The sequence below is a fragment of the Rana temporaria genome, chromosome 4 (assembly GCF_905171775.1).
Source record: "Rana temporaria chromosome 4, aRanTem1.1, whole genome shotgun sequence".
Classification (NCBI taxonomy): Eukaryota; Metazoa; Chordata; class Amphibia; order Anura; family Ranidae; genus Rana; species Rana temporaria.
Genome location: NC_053492.1, coordinates 32,648,458 through 32,669,896, shown reverse-complemented (window position 1 = coordinate 32,669,896; position 21,439 = coordinate 32,648,458). Strand labels below are relative to the sequence as shown.

General features: G+C 43.4%; 1 protein-coding gene across 2 annotated transcripts in view; it reads left to right on the top strand.

Annotated features, from left to right (window-relative positions):
• The window catches only part of LOC120936090 (transcription factor 23-like), a 29,288-nt gene extending 8,155 nt beyond the window's left edge, over positions 1–21,133 (top strand). Inside the window, exons 3-4 of one of the 2 annotated variants that reach the window (XM_040348204.1) lie at positions 3,573–3,676; positions 20,959–21,133. In XM_040348204.1, coding sequence (XP_040204138.1) covers positions 3,573–3,653 — 81 coding nt within the window. In that variant the 3' untranslated portion in view covers positions 3,654–3,676; positions 20,959–21,133. Of the gene's footprint in view, positions 1–3,572; positions 3,858–20,958 lie in introns of those variants that run through there. The other variant, XM_040348203.1, reaches the window with a different exon arrangement.
• Positions 21,134–21,439: the final 306 nt, after the last annotated feature.

Sequence of the window (21,439 nt, the reverse complement as noted above, 5' to 3'; positions counted from 1 at the left end):
TTGTAAAGGTTCAGAAATTCAGGATGGAATTGATTTGCTCGGTGGTAGCTGCGCCCCATCCCGGGGACTTTCTGACGTCCCTGGACATCAAGGACACGTACTTGCATGTCCCCATATGCGACAGGCACCAGAGGTTCCTGCGTTTCGCGGTCGGGGAGGACCACTATCAATTTGTGGCTCTCCACTTTGGCCTAGCGTCAGCACCATGAGTTTTCACCAAGGTGATCGCCCCGATTCTCGCATTTCTGAGACAGCGAGGCATTGCTGTCGTAGGTTACTTAGACGATCTTCTTCTGAGAGCTCCTTCCAGCACAGAATTAGAGGAGGACATGTCTATAGCCAGTCAGACTCTACAAGACTTTGGATGGATACTGAACCTCCAGAAGTCAGTGTTAGTGCCGACTCAGCATCTAGAATACCTGGGGCCGATTCTAGACTCATCGGAGGCGAGAGTTTTTTTGCCTCCGGAGAAGTTGCAGACGCTCCAGGCTGCAGTGAGGTCGTAACATTCCGCAAATGGTCGTCTCTCCGTTTCTGTATGAGAGTCCTGGGCCTCATGGTAGCCTCCTTTGAGGCAGTACCGTATGCCCAATCCCATACTCGGGTGCTGCAGAGGGAGATTCTGTCCAAATGGAACAAATCCCTATGGTCTCTAGATCATCAGATTCAGGTAAGTCACCTAGTCAGGGCCTCTCTGACTTGATGGCTGACATCCCCGGCAATTCAGTCCGGGAAGTCTTTCCTTCCTTTCCACTGGACTGTGATCCCGACGGACGCCAGCCTGACTGGTTGGGGGGGGGGGGGGAGTCTGGGGGGTTCAGTCGACCCAGGGCCGCTGGACTTCGGAAGAATCTCTCCTACTGATCAATGTCCTCGAACTACGAGCGATCAGACTGTGCCTCTCCAAGTGGTCGCAGAGACTTCAGTTGGACAACACAACGGCGGTCAACCATCAGGGAGGAACATGGAGCTTGGCCGCAGAGTCGGAGGTCGCTCACATCCTAAGATGGGCTGAAAGGAGCATACTGGCTCTATCGGCTGTTTACATTCTGGGCGGTCTAAGTCGCCAGATGCTGGTCCAAGGGGAATGGTCGTTACATCTGGAGGTTTTTTAACACCTTTGTTGAAAATGGGGCACGCCAGATGTGGATCTCATGGCCTCTCGACTCAATCGCAAGGTGTCCAGGTTTGTGGCCAGGTCAAGCGATCCCTGGGCAGACGCGTTGGTGGCTCCATGGGGTCAGTATTCGACTAATTTATGCCTTTCCCCCAATGAAATTGCTTCCTCATCTGCTCCGCAGAGTGGAGGCTGAGGGGATTCCGGTGATTCTAATCGCCCCAGACTGGCCCCAGCGCCCCTGGTACGCCAACCTTGTGAGGCTGGTAGCAGACCCTCCCTGGCATCTGCCAAAGGTCCCATACTTCATTCTGCTTTACAGTCGCTGGCTTTAACGGCATGGCTATTGAAAGCCAGGTACTAAGGGACCGTGGTTTGTCGGATTCGGTAATCTCCACCATGTTTATGACCCAGAAATCTTCTTCCCGGAAGATCTACCATCGCACCTGGAAGGCATACATCTCTATGTGTGAAGAGATGGCTTGGCGTCCACGGGACTATTTGGTTTCTCGGACCCTGCTGTTCTTACAGCACGGAGTGGATCAGAAACTTGCCTAAGCACTAAAGGGGCAGATTTCAGCCTTGGCTGTCTTCTTCCAGTGGCCCCTGGTGGCTCACTCACTGGTTAGTATGTTTGTACAGGGGGTCCGACACGTGATTCACCAGATTAGACCACCGCTTCCTCTGTGGTGCTCTCGGGGGTTCAGGAACCTCCCTTTGAGAATATCAGGGAGATTATTCTCCTATTGCTTTCTTAGAAAGTTACTTTTCTTGTTGCCATTACATCCATCAGAAGGGTTTCTGAATTGGAAGCCTTGTCTTGCAGGTCACCTTACTTGGTCCTCCATAAGGATAAAGCGATATTGCGTCCAAAGCCCTTTTTCTTTCCTAAGGTAGTTTCGGCTTTTCACCTAAACAAGGACATTGTACTTCCATCCTTGTGTCCTCGGCCGTGGCATCCCAAGGAGGTTGCCTGCTACGGCTCCGTTCCGTAAAATCTTTTTCTCTGTCATCCATGGACGGACACAGCACCCACCCCTCCTTTTTAAGTTTGTACTGCTTTTTGACGAACTGAGCTGCATGCTGTAGGGTGAGGGGTTATGAGCGGAGGGACCGCCCCCTGGGCGGCGCTGTTCAACTCTGTTAAAGTTACATGTTTTAAGATTACTAACATGTTCTGCCTAGTCCTCTCCTATGAACAGGAACATAACCCACATGTCAAGATTTAAGGAGCTGTGTCCATCCATGGATGACAGAGAAAAGGATTTTACAGTGAGTACAAAAAATCCTATTTTTAAAGGTAAAGTTGATCCAGGGAATATCCGATTGCTTGTTGAGGGATCAGGAAGGAATTTTTATTGCTGGAGAAAATTGGATCATGCTTTATTGTTTTTTTTTCTGCCTTCCTCCGGATAAACTGTGAGTATAGGATTGTATGTACGGAGGTTTTCGATTTTTCTATTTGTACTCACTCTCAGGATGTCAGTTGAGAGAAAATATGTGCAGCTTAGACTGGGTCATGTAGACAGAAGATTTGTGGAGAAAAATTGTAGCAGTCTTCTGAAAAACCTCTTCTCTGCCGCAAGAGGTTTTGGGTCTTCCAGATTTAATGACTTCTAGCATCACTCTTGCGATAAGGTGAGGACATACTGTGAGTGCAGGGAGTCCTGGACCTGCCTCTTCAGTGGCATTTACCAAAATATCTCTCATTCTTAGTGTGATTATGCAGAGGGCGGTGCTGTTTTCAACACCGATGCCTTGAAAAGGGTCGAAGAGGACCCTACTACTTCATGTGAACAGTCCTAAAGACATTTGAAAAAGGTAAGTGTAAAAAAAACAGGCAAAATGACTGCCAGTAGAGGCCCACAAGGTTGTGTAAAGGGGCCCTCTGGAATTGGACTTTAGGAAACAGTGAATAGATAGGATAAGCCAGAAAGCATTTAGGTCTAGGTCAGGGGTCTCCAAACTTTCTAAACAAAGGGCCAGTTTACTGTCCTTCAGACTTTAGGTGAGCTGGCCTGTGGCCATTGGGAGTAGACAAGGTCCCGCAGTTAGTGGGGAAACAAAAATGCCCCATCTCTTTCATTGGGAGCAATTGTGCCTCATCATTGGTATCAGGGGGAGGAATCATACTCCATTGTTGGCATCATTGGGAGGAATAGTACCCTATCATTGGTCTGATTGGGAAGAGTTGTGCCCCTTCTTTGGGAGGAAATGTGCCCCTTCTTTGGGAGGAATTGTGTCCCTTCATTGGTGTCAGTGAGGGTAATTATGCCTCGTTGTTGGTATCAGTGGATGAAATACAGTAGTGCCCCAAGGGACAGATAAAAGAAAGCAACGGGACGCAGTTTGGAGACCACTGGCCTAGGTGATCCATATAAAGTGTCAGCTAAAACCAAACTTTTATGGATAAGTATTACGCAGTTTCTTCCCTTTATTTTCCTTTGTCTTCTAGAAGTGGCCCATGAGGGCCCGTCTGTATGCTGAAGCCATAGAATGTGAATTAACTGCTGGATGCACCCCAGGAAAAGACTGAAGAGAAAGATCCAAGATAATATGGTGAGCACCCCTGGTCATTACTGAAAAGCTAGAGAATTCCTATGAGCTGCTGGTCTCCAGAGTCTCCCACAGTCCATCCCAGATCTTCTACCCACCATGGAATTAGGGTTTTTTGTTTTTTTTTGCACCTTGTAAACTGTCAGATAAAATAAATAAAAATAAAGATGTACAAATAAATGTATTTAGACCAGACCCAGCTTTACTAGGACACTGTCCATGTCTTATACAGAGATTGTGATGGTTTTTCTTGGATCAATTTAATTTTCACACCACGCCCCAAGTTGGAGGCCTTCAAAAGAAAAACTCCTATGAATCCAGAGGAGTAGATACAGTACGTTATAACAAAACCACCACAAGCATTTACTGTAAATATACCTATATGGTTTTATATTGTTATAATATGCATTGTTACTAAGAGATTGGACCGCTCTGTTCCGAACGACACTTCGGATTTTATTACCTTACATGGCAGAGGAGAGGCGATTGTACTGAGCCCCTGCTGATGTGCCCTGTGATTCCCAAGTGTATTTCAAACAGACATTGTCCAAAATGTCTTGGTATTCTGATGCCTTAAGAGTTCCCCTTCACTGGACCTAAGGGGCCAAGCCCAACCCCTGAAAGACAACCCCACACCATAATCCCCCTCCTCCAAACGATTTGGACCAGTGCACAAGGCAAGGTCCATAAAGACATGGATGAGCGAGTTTGGGCTGGAGAAACTTGACTGGCCTGCAAAGAGTCCTGGGCTCAACCTGATAGAACACCTTTGGCCTTCTCATTGAACATCAGTGCCTGACCTAAAAAATGTGTTTCTGAATTGGTCCATTCTTAAACAAGACAACGTTTTGGGCCTGGCGTTACCAGCACGGCCACAATTTATCTATAAGAAAGCTCCATCACTAAGGGATCGTTTAGCACCAAGTGTTTTAAATCCTCCAATTCTTTCAGAAAATAGATTATTTTCATTTTTGGGTGGCTTTTATGCCTGTGGACGATGCACTTCCTGTAAGTACTCCAAGGTAAATATTAAAAAGCGGAAAATGTTTTTAGCATCAGCCACCAATAAAGATTACACCATCCAACAGTTGATCACATGTGACACTGTTGGAGTGGTTTACATGCTAGAGTGCGACTGTGGGTTGCAGTACATTGGTAGAACTTTGAGGCCTTTACATGTCCGCATAGGAGAACATGTTAACCGATTCAGCCCCAGGAAGATTTGGCTGCACAATGACCAGGCCATTTTTTGCGATACGACACTACGTCGCTTAAACTGACAATTTCACGGTCCTGCGACGCTGTACCCAAACAACATTTTTTTCCCCCACAAATAGAGATTTATTTTGGTGGTATTTGATCACCTTTGCGGTTTTTATTTTTTGCGCTATAAACAAAAAAAAGAGCAACAATTTTGAAAAAAAGCACAATATCTTTTACTTTTTGTTATAATAAATATATATATATTTAAAAAAAACAACAACATTTTTTTACTGGGTTTAGGCCGATATGTATTCTTTTACATATTTTTGGTAAAAAAAAAATTGCAATTAACGTAAAATGATTGGTTTGCGCATAAGTTATAGGCCAGGATTCACAAAGCACTTACGCCGACGTATCTCGATATACGCCGCGTAAGTATGCGCCGTCGTATCTGTGCGCCATGCCCACAGAACTCGATACGCCTGAAAATAGGCTTCATCCGACCGACATAACTTTCCTACGCCGGCGTTTCGTGGGCGCATATTTACGCTGGCCACCTCATTGCAAATATGCAAGTGAGGGAGATACGTCGATTCACGAACGTAGTTGCGCCCGGCGCATAATATACGCGGTTTGCGTAAGGCTTACGTCCGGCGTATAGTTATTCCCCATCTATGAGGCGCAACTCATGCAAAGGTATGGACCAGGGAACAGCCGTCGTTTACGTATTAGTACGTGAATAGGGCTGGGCGTAGGTTCCGTTCACGTCGTAGGCATAGATTAGATGTATCTTAGGCAGCTGTTTCGACGTGATTTTGCGCATGCGCACTGGGATGCGGCCACGGGACGGCGCATGCGACGTACGTTATTCGTATTTTTATGACGCTCAGTCCATCATTTACATGGGGTCACGCCTCATTAGCATGGCTCACGCCCACTTCCACCTACGCTGGCTTACGCCGAGGAAACCCAGCGTAGATTTGGGGGCGAGTGCTTTGTGAATACTGTGCTTGGCGCTCTGCGCTACGCCGGCATAAATATGCGCCAATGTATGTGAATCCGGGCCATAGCGTTTAACCATGGGAAAGATTTATGCCATTTATATGGTGTTTTTATTTATTTAAATTTTTTCACTAGTAATGGCGGTGATCTGCGTTTTTTTTAAATTAATTACAGTATATGTGTTCATTAACCTATTTTCTGTTGTTCTGTGAACATAAGGAAATTTGGTTATTGTAATTTTCAATTCTGAAATATTTTTGCCAAAGCAGGGTTTTTCCTCTTGCCATTATGGCAGCAGGTTCCTTTTTAGCTGTAATGAGATGTATGGGGACACTTCTGTGATCCCTTCTGCATAGGTGATGCGGCTCTCGGGAGCCATGGCAATCTTCTCATGCTATATAAACCGGGTGTTCACGTAATTTCCACATCCTCTGACGAAGTCCTGCCCACTGGGACGTAACGTGTACGGACTGAAATCACGTGACGTCACCCGCGGCCATCGCTGCCTTTGTGTACAAACACGCTGGAATACCAGGCACTGGGTCACAGTGCCAGCTTTGTACATTTTGACTCTGTTTTTAAGAAAATAAAAGTTTGTCTTGCAGAGAGCACTATACAAGTTATTTTTATTCACATGATCAACGTGGCTCTGGAGTTGTGGTTCCCTGTACCTGGTACATTGAAATTGGTATCGCTTATCTAAGAAGGGACATTTCAGGGTTTGTTTGTCAGATTCAATTTACCGTTGACACGTCATTACAACCTATGAGGGAAAGCATATATGACCCTCTGTAATTAAAGGGTCCATTCTGTGAGGTGAGCGGCCATTTCTTCCATTGGTGGAGGTTTTTCCTGCATGCTTATCATATTGTAGCACCATTGAATACATCGCATATTGGTGGACCTGTGGCATATGGACTTATTACTACTACGGACTAAGACTGGGATGCCATTAAAATTTCATGTGCATGTAAAGGCAGGTGTCCCAATACTTTTGGTAATATCATTTATTTTTGTTGATTTACACATATTTAAAGACACAGCATAACTATACTTTACAATTGTTTTTGAGGATTAGTATTTAGGGGCCTATTAAATGCAGCTGTGACCATTTGTATTTGAATATTTTTTTTTTTTTTTCTTTTGCGCTAAGTGCAGACTTTGGGCCAGATTCACGAATAAATGCGGTGGCGTAACGTAACCCGTTTACGTTACACCGCCGCAAGTTTTCAGTGTAAGTGCCTGATCCTCAAAGCACTTACCTGTAAACTTGCGGCGGTGTAACGTAAAGTTGTCCGGCACAAGCCCGCCCAATTCAAATGGGGCGTGTACCATTTAAATTAGGCACGCTCCCGCACCGGACATTCTGCACATGCTCCGTTCGCAATTTTCCCAACAAGCTTTGCGCGAAATTACGGCAGCCCGACGTGTTTGTGAATCGCGACGTGCGTAACGTACTTATGCCGGGGAAAAAAAAAAAATCGAATTCGACGCAGGCACGACGGCCATACTTTAACATGGCTGGTGTAAAGTTAAGCAATGAAAAACATTGCTTAACTTTGCGACGGGAAAAAAATACTTGCAACGAACGCGAAAACCTTCGTGGATCGCCGTAAAAACCTCATTTGCATACCCGACGCTGGAATACGACGCGAACTCCCCCCAGCGGCGGCCAAATTATTGCATCCTAAGATCCGACGGTGTAAGTCAATTACACCTGTCGGATCTTAGGGCTATCTATGCGGAACTGATTCTATGAATCAGACGCATAGATACGACAAGAGATACGACGGTGTATCAGGAGATACGCCATCGTATCTATTCTGTGAATCTGGCCCTTTGTTTTTAGCTTTATATTTAAGAATATAGATATACCTATATCAGGGTTTGGCAAATTTGCTTGGAATCTAGGAGCCAGCTAAAAAAAAAAAAGTTAGGAGCCAAAACGCACCCCGTCCCGCCGAGCTCACGCACAGAAGCATACGCAATAATATGAAAGCAGTGTTCAAACCACACGTGAGGTATCGCCGCGAATGGTAGAGCGAGAGCAATAATTCTAACCCTAGACCTCCTCTGCAACTCAAAACTTGCAACCTGTATACATTTTTTTAAACGTCGCCTATGGAGATTTTCAAGGGTAAAAATTTGTCGCCATTCCACGAGTGGACGCAATTTTGAAGCGTGACATGTTGGGTATTAATTTACTCGGTTTTACCAAAAAAAGTGCGCTTGTAAGACCGCTGCGCAAATACAGTGAGACAGAAAGTATTGCAACAACCGCCATTTTATTCTCTAGGGTGTTAGAATAATAAATTTTTTTTTATATATATATATATATATATATATATATATATATATATATATATATATATATATATATATAAATATAATGTTTCGGGGGTTCTAATTAGAGGGAAGGAGATGGCAGTGAAAACACAGGGGAAGCTCCTTTAGCATTGCTGGTTGTCTTGTCATGCCAACGGGCACCAGATCACAGAAGGAAGCATAGGCCTGCAGAAGGCCGCGGCCTCAATTACCGGCGGGGGCACACGGAGACACAGGATGTGGTATCCTATGTCTCCATGCACCCCGGGCGTGGCTTTGCAGGCATATGCTTCCTTCCCCAGGCGCCAGGTCGCTTATTCTAGTCACAATTGCGACCTGGCGCCCAGATTTCATCGAACCCTGCCTATATGGTTTTATATTGTTGTGTGAAATAAATTCTTATTGAGAGGCCCTTGTTGGCTCTAGTAGCCCCGCAATGGTGGTAGTTTTTTTTAGCTTGGGATGGTTAGGTTTTAATTATATTTAAAAAAAAAAAAAAAATGTTTTACAAATATTTTTGTTTTAAATACATTTTTAGTGTTCCTGCTACGCGATTTTGACATTGTAAAAAAAAAAAAAAAAAAAAATCACAAAATACTGTGTTGCTCCTGCTCCTTTTCGGGCGACAAGCTTCACATGATTTGTGAAGGCACGGTTTACTACGAAATCCTGTCACAGCAGAATCGCATCGCATTTGGGGTGCCATTGAAGGATAATGGCACCCCAAACACATTCATCAGGGTTGTGCTGCGTTTACCATGCGATTTGGGATCGTGGACATAATCGCAGCAATTCTGCCCACGATCCCAAATAGCAAGATGTGAACAGGGCCTTTTAGGGGCATGTTTTCATACAGCGTTTTTTTTATGTTTACCTACATTTTTATTTATATATTTTTTGAGGGATATTATAGCAAAAAGTTAAAAATATTGCATTTTTTTTCCAACATTTATACTCTTTTATAGCGCAAAAAATAAAAACCGCAGAGGTGATCAAATACCACCAAAAGAAAGCTCTATTTGTGGAAAAAAAATAAAAGAAGGACATCAATTTTGTTTAGGAGCCACATCGCACAATTGTCAGTTAAAGCGACGCAGTGCCGAATCGCAAAAAATGGCCCGGTCATTGGGCAGCTAATTCTTCCGGGCTGAAGTGGTTAAGAAATGATTAATTTGGGATGGGAGTGAACGGATGGGGAGTCAAGGGGACCTGTCTAAAGGACACAAGGAAGAAATGCTGAAAATAAAATAAAATTTCCCTTTCTCTGCATATCCCAAGTTGTTCCTCCAGCTCTCTGACACATGAAAGACTCCTTGTTTTACATTCTTGGAATAACAGGCCTAGAGTTGTGTCTTTACCAAGAAATAATTTGGCTGGGTAAATGAATAGTTTTGTGCATACCATGAGACAGGAGATACCAGCACAGGATTATGCATCATTCAGGAAGGATTCTCCGATGCCCCACCTTGGCACTAGTATGTCCTACACACAGAACGCTGCAAGGGGGTAGCAAAGCAGAGCTGCTATATGGGGGGGGGGGGGGGGGGAGAAAAAAAAAAAAGGAGCCGCAGGAAAAACACATTCAAGCAGAAACTACATTCATGTTTCAATTTGATGATCTTGATAACTACCGTGTTCCCCGAAAATATGCCTGGGTCTTATATTCATAAAAAAAAAAAAGACATGGTAGGGCTTATTTTCGGGGTAGGTCTTACCATGTAATGTGCTTGTTTTCTCTCCCCCCCCCGCCTGACAGGAATCCCCAATGTGAACTGAGTTAAAATGCTTGTGAAATCCTATAATCCACTCTATTACAGTAGTATATACTGTACAATGTGTTTTTCTGTAATATAATTGTGCCAAATACCTTCGTTATAGCGCCAATCTGCGCTTCTGTGACCCGCCGGAGCTCTCTTCCCCGCATTTATATTACAGAAACACACACACACACACATTGTACATTATATACTACTGTAATAGAGTGGATTATAGGATTTTACTAGCATTTTAACCACTTAAGCCCCGAACCATTTTGTTGCTAAAGGACCAGGCCCCATCTTGCGATTTGGCACTGCGTCGCTTTAACCACTCTAAACCCGGACCTTTAGGCAGGTAAAGGACCTGGCCAGTTTTTGCGATTCGGCACTGCGTCGCTTTAACCGACAATTGCGCAGTCATGCAACGTGGCTCCCAAACAAAATTGGCCTGCTTTTTTTCCCCATAGAGTTTTCTTTTGGTGGTATTTGATCACCTCTGCGGTTTTTATTTTTTGTGGTATAAACAAAAATAGAGCGACAATTTGGAAAAAAATACAATATTTGTTACTTTTTGCCATAACAAATATCCCCCAAAAACACACACACACAAAATTATATATATATATATATATATATATATATATATATATATATATATATATATATATATATATATATATATATATATATATATATATATATATATATATAAAACATTTCCCCACAATTTAGGCCGATATGTATTCTACATGTTTTTGGTAAAAAAAATAAAAAAATAAAATAAAAATCGCAATAAGCGGTTTGCGCAAAAGTTATAGCGTCTACAAAATAGGGGATAGTTTTGTGGCATTTATATTAAATTTCTTTTTTTTTTACTAGTAATAGCAGCGATCAGTGATTTTTTTTATCGTGACTGACATTATGGTGGACACATCAGATACTTTTGACACTATTTTGGGACCATTGTCATTTTTACAGCGATCAGTGCTATAAAAATGCACTGATACTGTGAAAATGACACTGGCAGTGAAGGGGTTAACCTGTAGGGGGCACTTAAGTGTGACCTAATGAGTGATTCTGACTGTGTGGGGGCGTGGCTTGGCGTGTCACGTCACTGATGGTGGGAACAGATGATCAGTGACAGTCTGACTAGGAAGCACAGGGAGAGGTTTGTTTACACTTATCGCTCCCTGTACTTCAGCTCTGTGACCCGATCGCTGATCCTGATGTTAACCCCTTCCCTGCCAGTGTCATTAGTATAGTGACCATGCATATTTTTAGCACTGATCACTGTTTTAGCGTCACTGGTCCCCAAAAAATGTCGCAGTCCCGCTAGACCTCGCTGATGGCCACCATTACCAGTAAAAAAAAAAAAAAAAAAAATCCATAAATCTATCCCATAGTTTGTAGATGCTATAAAACTTTTGTACAAACCAATATACACTTATCTGGATTTTTTTTTTAATCCAAAAGTATGAAGCAGAACGGATTATTCGCCTAAATTGATAAGACATTTGACTTTAATTTTTTTAATTTGTATTGGATATGTTTTATAGCAGAACGTAAGAATTCGTTATTTTGTTTATAGGTCAAAAAATAACCGCAGGAGGTGATCAAATACCGTATATACTCGAGGATAAGCCGATTTTTTTTTGTTGGGCTGAAAATGCCCCCCTCAGCTTATACTCACTGTGTTCATCTGCAGCCTCATGTGCCTGATCTCCCGGCGCTGTGACATGCTAGTTGACGGCCGTGCAGAGTTAGGCTGCATTCACACCTGAGCGTTTTGTCGCCTGAAGCACGACGCCCCAAAACGCGAGAGGGGAAAAAATACATTATTCTCTATGGAGATGGTTCACATCTCCACTCCAAAACACCTGACGCCGAACGCCTGAAGCTCAAACAAGTTCTGGACCCTTTCTTGTCGCTCGAATTTGGGCGTTTTACATTGGACCTGTAAAAAATTGCGGTAAAAAACGCCGCGATTTGTCGCGGCAAAAAACGCCGCAAAACTCTATGCTCGGGTGTGAATGCAGCTTAACAAAGCCCTGTCTCCTTCTTGTCCTCGCCTGTGAGAGGCGGGACACTGACTCACTGCTGGGAAAAACGGAATCAGTTTTCCGTCACGGATGAGGGGGAGGCGGGGCTTAGTTACACTGCACGGCTGCCGACTAGACTGACTGCATGTCACAGCGCTGGTGTTCTAGAGATCAAGGTACATGAGGCGGCAGGGAGACGGGCACAGAGAGGCATGCAGATGGGCATTGTTGACCCTCTTTTCCCACTTGCAGTAGCTGCTACATTTCTCACCCTAGGCTTATACTCGAGTCAATACGTTTTCCGAGTTTTTTGTGGTTAAAATGAGGTGCCTCGGCTTATATTCGAGTATATACGGTACCACCAAAAGAAAACTATTTGTGGGAGAAAAAAAAAAAGGACAAAGGACATACCAAATAAAATGTAACAGTGTCGTACAACTGCACAATTGTTAAAGTAATGCAGTGCAGTATCAAAAAAAAAAAAAAATGAAAAAAAAAAAGCCTGGTCATGAAGGGGTAAAATCTTCCGGAGGTGCCAAAAACCATTACACCAGACTCCAATTTAATTTATTTCTCGTTTTTTTTATTATTTTTTTATTTCCATTTGTTTTAACATTTCTTTATTTATAAATCATGGCAGGACATAGATTTATTTTTTTATACATTTTAGGAAAAAAAAATTACATATACAAAAATGTATAACATCATTTGGCAGATTTCAGTGCAATTCATTATCCCAGAGCAGACTGAGGAACTGGTGGAGTGGGCCATCTTGGTACCATTGGTGATGCATCAAGTGTATCAGACAAGTAATGCCACCATATTCTAAAGCAGGGGCCTCCAAACTTTCTGAACAAAGGGCCAGTTTACTTTCCTCCTGACTTTGAGGGGGCAAGACTGTGGCCAGTGTGGGTGGAAAATGCCCTGGCGTCAATTGGAGTAAAGAATGGCCCATCATTGGTATCAGTGGGAGGAAAATTCCCCCATTGTTGGTATTAGGGGAAAAAATAGTGCCCCATCACCGGTGTCAGTGGGAAGAATCGTGCCCCATTGTTGAGGTCACTGGTAGGATAAGTGCCTTATGGTTGGTATCAGTGACAGGAATTGTGCTCAATTGCTGGTGTAGACGGAATAGTGCCTTGTATTAGTGGGAGGCACAGTGTCCCAAGGGCCTGATAAAGGCAAGTAAAAGGACACATCCAGCCCCTGAGCCGCAGTTTGGAGACCACTGTTCTAAAGAATCAATAGACTGGGCTTTTATACTTCTCCAATTCATAAAACATTGTTTTATTTTATTTGTAGAACATAAAAACACTAAGAGGCCATCCCACCTAGTCATAGCTAGATGTAGAAGGTGCAGATAAAGCACCAACTTCCCTCCTATAGTCCTCGCTCCACCACACCACTAAAAGATGGCTCCAGACTTGCTCTGGGTGTCGTATAGTTTTATGAACATAAATAATCCAGACTGTGAAATAAAGCATTGAACATCTCGGAGACCCTCAGCAAAGCAGGCAAAAAATATATAAATGGCAGATACTTTTTTGGAGACTGGAACACAGAATACATTTCCAGTTACGACAGGCACACTTATACTTTATCACTTATACCCCAGAGTAGAAACTTAAAAGACATGAAAATGCGTTGGTGCAACCCAACATGGGTCACTGAGCAGTCTTGTGCGTATATATGCGGCTTAACGGAGTGTACACCAATACGAATTTTAGTGTTTGTTCAGGTTCTGAAAACTTGGGAGCCCCATCTACCTAATCAGCTTAGTAGGGGGTGGCAAGCAAAGGTCCTCTACTCCAGTGTTTCCCAACTCCAGTCCTCAAGGCACACCAACAGGTCATGTTTTCAGGATTTCCCTCAGATGAAACGGCTGTGGTAATTACTAAGGCAGTGAAACTGATCAAATCACCTGTGCAAAATAATGGAAAGCCTGAAAACATGACCTGTTGGTGTGCCTTGAGGACTGGAGTTGGGAAACACTGCTCTACTCATCACCTCGGTTCATAAAGCATCATAATTCCAATCAAAATTTCTCAGCTTACTCAATCCAACCATCTTATTTTTTTTTATAGCCTCGTTCGCCATAGACCAAGCCTTTTCCATCAAAAGGGAAATGTGTCTTTTGCAGATTCCCACTTTAGATTGGCTATAATGGAAGCCGAGGCTTTCCAGGGAAAAATCACAGAACCAGGAAGAACAGGCCATATAGAAAAGGAACCCTGTAGGTCAAAAATGTGACCACCGCCAAGGTTGAATTGTTTTTGAAAGCACATGTTCGACAACTGTCCTATACATTCTTACCTTTACTACTTGATCAGTCTCCGGCCTTTAAAGAGCATGTAAATACTAGGGCTGAGGACACCTACGCACATGCAGGGATGACAGCACTGGAGGACGTACCGTCAAGGGTGAGTCAATAATGGCAGCTCCTGTGGTGTTATTCTGACAAGATCCCTTTAGGTACAGAAAATGTTATTTATTTTTATATCTAAAAAAGTTGTAATGCTACAGCTTTCTTGAGGAGAGAACAAAAACAGAATCTGCTATGCATAACAAGGGGCGCCATATCTGGATCTCGCACAATTAACGGAGACTAGGTAAAAGCTGCCCAGCCTTTCTAAGGAAACATTTTATCCAGTCTTTGGATCGCAAAAGAAGCAATAAGCAGCTCATTGTACACAACCTCAGAACACTGCATTGGAGAGGTCTACGAGTATTGAGAACCCAGTTTCGAAGAACCCAGAGTATTGAGAACCCAGAGTGTATCTAGAAGTTTTGAAAACCCAGTATTGAAGAACCCTGTATTGGAGAGGTCCTTGAACATAGGCAGCACTTTGTACACAACCTTACAACCTGGTATTAGAAGGGGGTACAAAGGCAGCCCATTGTGAGCCCACTTAGAACCCTGTATCGGAGGAGTCCGTCCACCCAAGCAGTTTCTTGTAACACCGCCTCAGAACCCGGTATTGCAGGTGTGTACGCAGGCAACTCTTTGAAAACAACCTCAGAATCTGGCATTGGAGGGGCGTACAAAAGCAGCTCATTGTGGTCCACCACTGAACTCCGTGTTGCAAGGGACCACACAAGCATTTTCTCATAACACAGTCCCAGAACCCAGTATTGGAGGTATGTACACTAGCAGCTCCTTGTACACAAATTCAGAACCCAGTATTGGAGGTGTCTACAGTTTTATACAAAACTTCAGAACCTTGTATTAAAGGGGTCCTCACGGGTAGCTTAAGAACCCAGTATTGAAGGGCATTACACAGGTAGCTACCGTACTTGTAAACAGCCTCAAAATCAGATATTTGAGGGGTCCAACACAGGCAGTTCCCTGCATATAGCCTCAGACCATAGTATTAAAGGGGTCTGCACACAGGAACCAAGTGCAAGGGACTGGCGCACCATTAAAGATGTCTCCCATTTTCTTCTTTGGCCTTACACAAGAAGATCCTACCATACAATCAAGGTAACGCCTAAAACAACAAATGTCTCTTGTAGCTCATAGATTCTTCTTAGACTTGTCTGGCTATATGGGAAGACATCTGTGCCGAATGTCTGCAGGAGCCTCACATTGCCATCTCGATCTGCTGATTGGGGGTGCAATGCTCTGTAGGCTTCCGACAAAAAAATAGATTCACATTTAATTTTTTACCTTTTTTCCTTTAGTGAACTTATGCTTTAATGTCGCATACACACGATCGGAATTTCCAACAACAAAACCGTGAATTTTTTTCCGACGGAATGTTGGCTCAAACTTGTCTTGCATACACACGGTCACACAAATGTTGTCGAAAATTCCGATCGACAAGAACGCAGTCACGTACAACACTACAACGAGCCGAGAAAAATTAAGTTTAATGATTCAGAGCATGCGTCGAATTGATTCCGAGCATACGTAGGATTTTTGTGCGTCGGAATTGCATACAGACAAAATTGGAAAAATTGAGAACCAGCTCTCAAACATGTGTTGTCGGAAATTCTGACAGCAAATGTCCGATGGAGCCTACACACGGTCGGATTTTTCGACAACAAGCTCACATTAAACATTTGTTGTCGGAAATTCCGACCGTGTGTACGTGGCATCAGTCTACATGTGAAGGGACATTTTTGGTTCTCTCGGTTACCAATCAACTTAGCCAGAAAACAGCTGGTCCTCAGAAATTGCCCCTTTTGGACCCCCATTAGCTCAGCAGAGGGATTTTTCTTCTTCACTGATAAAAAGTACAAAACTCTTTAAAATTATTTTATAAACTAGTTCTTGTACATAAAATATTAATCATTTTTTTTTTTATAACATTACTACGTAGAATAGATTTCTCAATAAATTATTCTCATTGGTCTTATGATTGCACCTGTACAATAGTAACATCAGAACACACACATCTGTAGTATACAAAGGCACAACAATTCTAAATATATACAAATTGGCATCAACCAACATGACAAAAAGCAGGAATCCAGCAATAGGCACAAGAATAAAGATTTGCTTATATCTGTGCAGCTACTGTTAATACTTCTAAAATATTATAGTAAACCCACAACTGATATTTTAAATTAGGGGTAAAAGTCCCGCTGCCTCCTTCAAAGCCTTTATGGGTAAACTCTTTGGAGGCCAAGAGAGAAGAAGAGAAGCTCTTCAACTTGGCCTTGTGATGTCACAGAATGGGCACAGCCAACAAATCCGGAAAGAAAAATTTCACAGTCGTCTTCCGAGAGATACAATAGGAAGGTGGGTCACTCAACTCGCCAGCACCAAACGAAAACAAAAATACAGTACCAGTTTTGGGTAAAAAGATTCTTAGGATGGTCATTAATGAGGTAATTATAGCTAGCAATGTGCCCAATTTCGTCTACCACTTACTACAGCTTGCTGGCATGTCCCTGCAAATGCTGCCGACCCTCCCAGGTAATAAACCGAAGGATGACACGTAGACCACATGAACTGCTGTAACAGCGAGGCAAATATCTGGGCTGTTCCTGCTCTTGGAAAAAAAGACATGCAACGATGAGAACATGCTTCTTTTAGCAATTTCTTGGCTTCCGAGACGCACCAGAACAATACTAATTGGTCAAAGCAGTCACGTGCTGACCAATCAGAATCAATCTGATCCGTCTCGGAAGCGCCCTACAGATAGAAGAGCAACAATTTCAAATCCCCGGACTGATACACTTGCTGTGTCGGCACCAACAGCTCACCAGCCCCAACAAAATAAATACCGTAATTAAACCATATATTAAGATAGTACTTGAAACAAATGCAGTGTTGGATAAATGTTAAAATATAAAATGTCAAATCCCCGGACTAATACACTTGCTGTGTGGTCACCAACAGCTCATCAGCCCCCAAAAAACTGTAATTAAATACCGTAGTTATAACAGATATTAATAAGATGGTACTTGAAATAAATGCAGTGTTGGATAAATGTTAAAATATAGATATTACAGGCAGGGCCGGCCTTTGGGGTGTGCGAGCTGTGCGGCCGCACAGGGCGCCACGGGCAACAGGGGCGCCGTGCAGCCATCACAGCTTGCAGAATGTGAGTCGCAGTCAGTTACTCACATGATCATCACAGGAGTCCGACTCCTATGAGTCACAGCAGCAGACACAGCCAGGTCTCCCTGGGACTGGGTGAAGAGCAACGCATCGGTTGCGGTACCCAAAAAAAATGGCTGCTGCCGGCCCCCGACAGACACACTGCGCATGCGCCGCCGCTGCACGGGAAAGCCAGAAAACGTTCGGCTATTCTCGGGCAGACGACGCATGCGCAGTGGCGTCTAAGCGCCGGGCGGCGCCATTTTTTAAATGCAAAGCCGCACCGTCCACCGAAGGTGACCAGGGGACGAGGGGTGAAAATGAGGGGCGCCACAGGATTAGCTTGCACAGGGAGCCTGAACACCTAAGGCCGGCCCCGATTACAGGTGAAGAATTACAGTCTACATAGAAAAATCTTTGCAAGAGGCTGTCCACCCAAAAATATTACAGAAGTGTCTAAATCACCTCCTGGCTTCTTCTACCTCTGCAGACCTAGCAAGAGGTGTCATGATTGGACAAGTGACGTGATGCTTAAAAAAGGGACACTAAGGCCCCTTTCACACTATTGCGACATCAAAGTTGCGCGATTCGCAGCTGCGATTTCAGGGAATGCTTGTGTAAAAGGCATCGAAATCGGACCAAAGTAGTGCAGGGACTACTTTGAAGTCGGAACGACTTGAAGTCATACTAATATGAAAGGTTGTCATTGGAAATTATGGGAGATGACTTGTAATGCTACTTTGCCATCACAAATCGCGGGACAAGTCGATTAAGTGTTAAAGGGGCCTTAAGGTTAATTTTTTTTCTAGAAATAACAGACACGTCATACTTACCTTCACTGTGCAGTTTTGCACAGAGTGGCCCCAAACGTCCTCTTCTCACGATGGCTCTCTCAGCTCCTCCCTGCAAGAGCTAACCCCCTCTGGAAAGCTCTCTCCCGAGGGGGGGGGGGGGTTACCTTGTGGGCGCGCTCCTGTGTTATACACTCGGCATGCATAGCCGCCTAGTGTATGACTCAGCCCGGGTCACTGGATTTGATTGACAGCAACGGGAGCCAATGGCTGCAATGCTATCAATCTGTCTAATGAGGAGCCGTTCAGATATTGAGAGAACAATGCAGGATCGCGCCCACAGAGATTTGGGGCTCAGGTAAGTAAAATGGGGGCTGGGGGGGCCGGAGAGTGCAATGTGTTTTTTCACCTTAATGCATAGGATGCATTTAGGTGAAAAACCACAAAGCTTTACAACCCCTTTAAGGCCACCAATTCTAAATGATAGAGTTTGCTGCTTCATTTAAATGCCTCTTTAGAAGGGCGTCAACATGGAGATACTTCAAGTGTCCACAAGGAAAATATTTGGTCTGTTTCAATAAGACAAAGCAATGATGATGGATGGAGTAAAACTATAGTAAAGGGTTATAACTGTCCATTTAGAACAGGGGTCTCCAAACCTAAACAAGGGCCAGTTTACTTTGCCTTCAGACTTTCAGGGGGCCGGACTGTGACCAGTGGGAGCAGAAAATGCCCTGGCCTCAGTGGACATGAACAATGCCCCATCATTGGTTTGAATGGAAGGAACAGTGAGTGCCCCATTGATCTTGGCAGTTGGTGGAATTGTCCCCCAACAACCAGATAAAGGCAAGCCAAAGGACACACCCTGCCAGAGTTTGAAGACCACTGGTTTAGAACAATGGCATGATTGGTCAAGTTGGGTTACAAAACCCGGTCTCATAATACAAAGCCACTGAGAAACCCCTTGTCTACCAGACCTACCCAATTACTCCAATCTATCCTCAAAGCAGTGTCAAAGTGACAAGAATACTCCAGTTGGAGCAACCACAGAAAGGCCTAAGAAGGTATTAGGAACCAACTACAGCCCAGGACTACCTGAAGGACCAGTGCCAGAACCTGAACCAGAGTAGATAAAGTCTGGGAATTGGCAGGGGATATTTACCAATGGCCAAAAATGCCCAAGAGCTCACCAAGAGAAAAGAGATCACCACAAAGGGGGAAGACACCACCAAAGAAAACATCTATCTGAACCAGCTAGTGGCTGAAAAGACAAAAACCCACCAAAACCGTTTGAACTTCATAACTACCTAAAAAAAGAAGAAAGAGACCAACAACATGATGTGGTTAACAGAATAGAAACTCCAGGAAAAGTCAATTAGAACAGGTCATTAGAGGAATCCTTGGACAATAAAGAGGTCCACAAGAGAAGACCAGCCAGTTTACATGTGAAGGCCCGAACCTTATGCTAGCCGTACGTCCGTAAATATTCATCAAATGGAAATTCTGAAATATAGTTTGAGAAAGACATACGGTGGAACGTCGGATTACGAGCATAATCCTTTCCAGGCGAATGCTCGTAATCCAAAGTACTCGAATATCAAAACGAGCTTCCCCATTGAAGTCAATGGAAACTAAAATAATTTGTTCCGCATTGACTTCAATGGCATGCAATACCGCATGTGGCCAGAGGTTGGGGGCGCCAGAGAGCCTCGGAAACAGCCGGAAGGGCCCGAGGACAGCTCGACTGACCTTGGCAAACCTCAGAAAGGCTCAGGAACGGAGTATTTCCGAGCATTACCAACGGCACGGATCGGATCTGGCGCCCCCCACCTCAGGCCAAACGTGGTACTGCACACACCGCTTTGGCCTGAATCCTGCTTGTTTTGCGAGACAACACTCGCAAACTGAGTTAGAGTTTTTCAAAATACACAGTGCTCGTATTGCGAAACGCTCGTTAACCGCGTTACTCGCAATCCGAGGTTCCACTGTACCATCTTTTCGATCATTGAGTCCACTCATTTTGTTTGAAAACCTTAAAACGCCATCTAGACCCGCTACTTAAATTAAATCCCAGATGTATTAAACAGGTTTCTTTTTGGGTCTATAACACGCACATTACAATATGTAAATTTTTTGCGTGCACGAAAAAAAAAAAAAGAAAAAACACACATTCATGGTTAGAATTTAATTTGAGTGAAAGAATTCAATCCTGCACCTTCACATTTTCTTGTCATCATGGTTTATGAACATAAGTTTGAACCACTAACCATTGAAAAAACAAAAAAAAACATACATGGCGAAAACAAGAGCTTTAAAATGTCTACTAGATTATAGGGGAAAAACCACCATGGAGAATAATAAATTCTCACTTGAGCGTTGCCAACATCCCAAAATATTGTTTAGTATAGAAAACCAAAAATGAAAAAAAATTACCCCCCGGTGGGACTTTAAGGGCGAACTAGAGATATACGGTATAAAAAAAAGTCAATTTTTTTTTTAAAATACATGATTGTATTGTCAAACATATCATCAGATTGTACAGTACAGTATGTTTTGGTGTGGACATTTGTAGACGCAGCTCTGGATGCCCGTTTAAAACGATTGTTTTGCTCTTTTTCAGAATATATCGACATCAACTTCTCCAATGTCCCTGAAGAAGGGACAAATCGTCCGAAACATGTCAGCCTAAAGGAGATATTAATTGCAATTGGAATTCATGTAGCTCGTTACTAGCATAATATTTTATTCATACGTTGTACTGTACAATCTGATGATACGTTTGACAATACAAACATGCATTTAAAAAAAAAAAAAATTGTATACCAATAAATTATTGATTTTTTTTTATAATATACAGTTCTAGTTCGCCCTTAAAGTCCAACCGGGGGGGTATTTTTTCAATTTTTCTATACTAAAATTCCTACTAGGGAACGGCCAGCTTAACACTCCTAACCCTTAGGCTTCATTTCCATGGACGTTTTTACAGACACTTTTTTTTGCCTTTTTTACAGCTTAAAACCGCCTGTTTTTTTATTTTATTTTTTTTGAGCTGGAGCTCAAAAACGCAGCGGTAGCGTTTTTGCGCGTTTTTACAGCTCTAA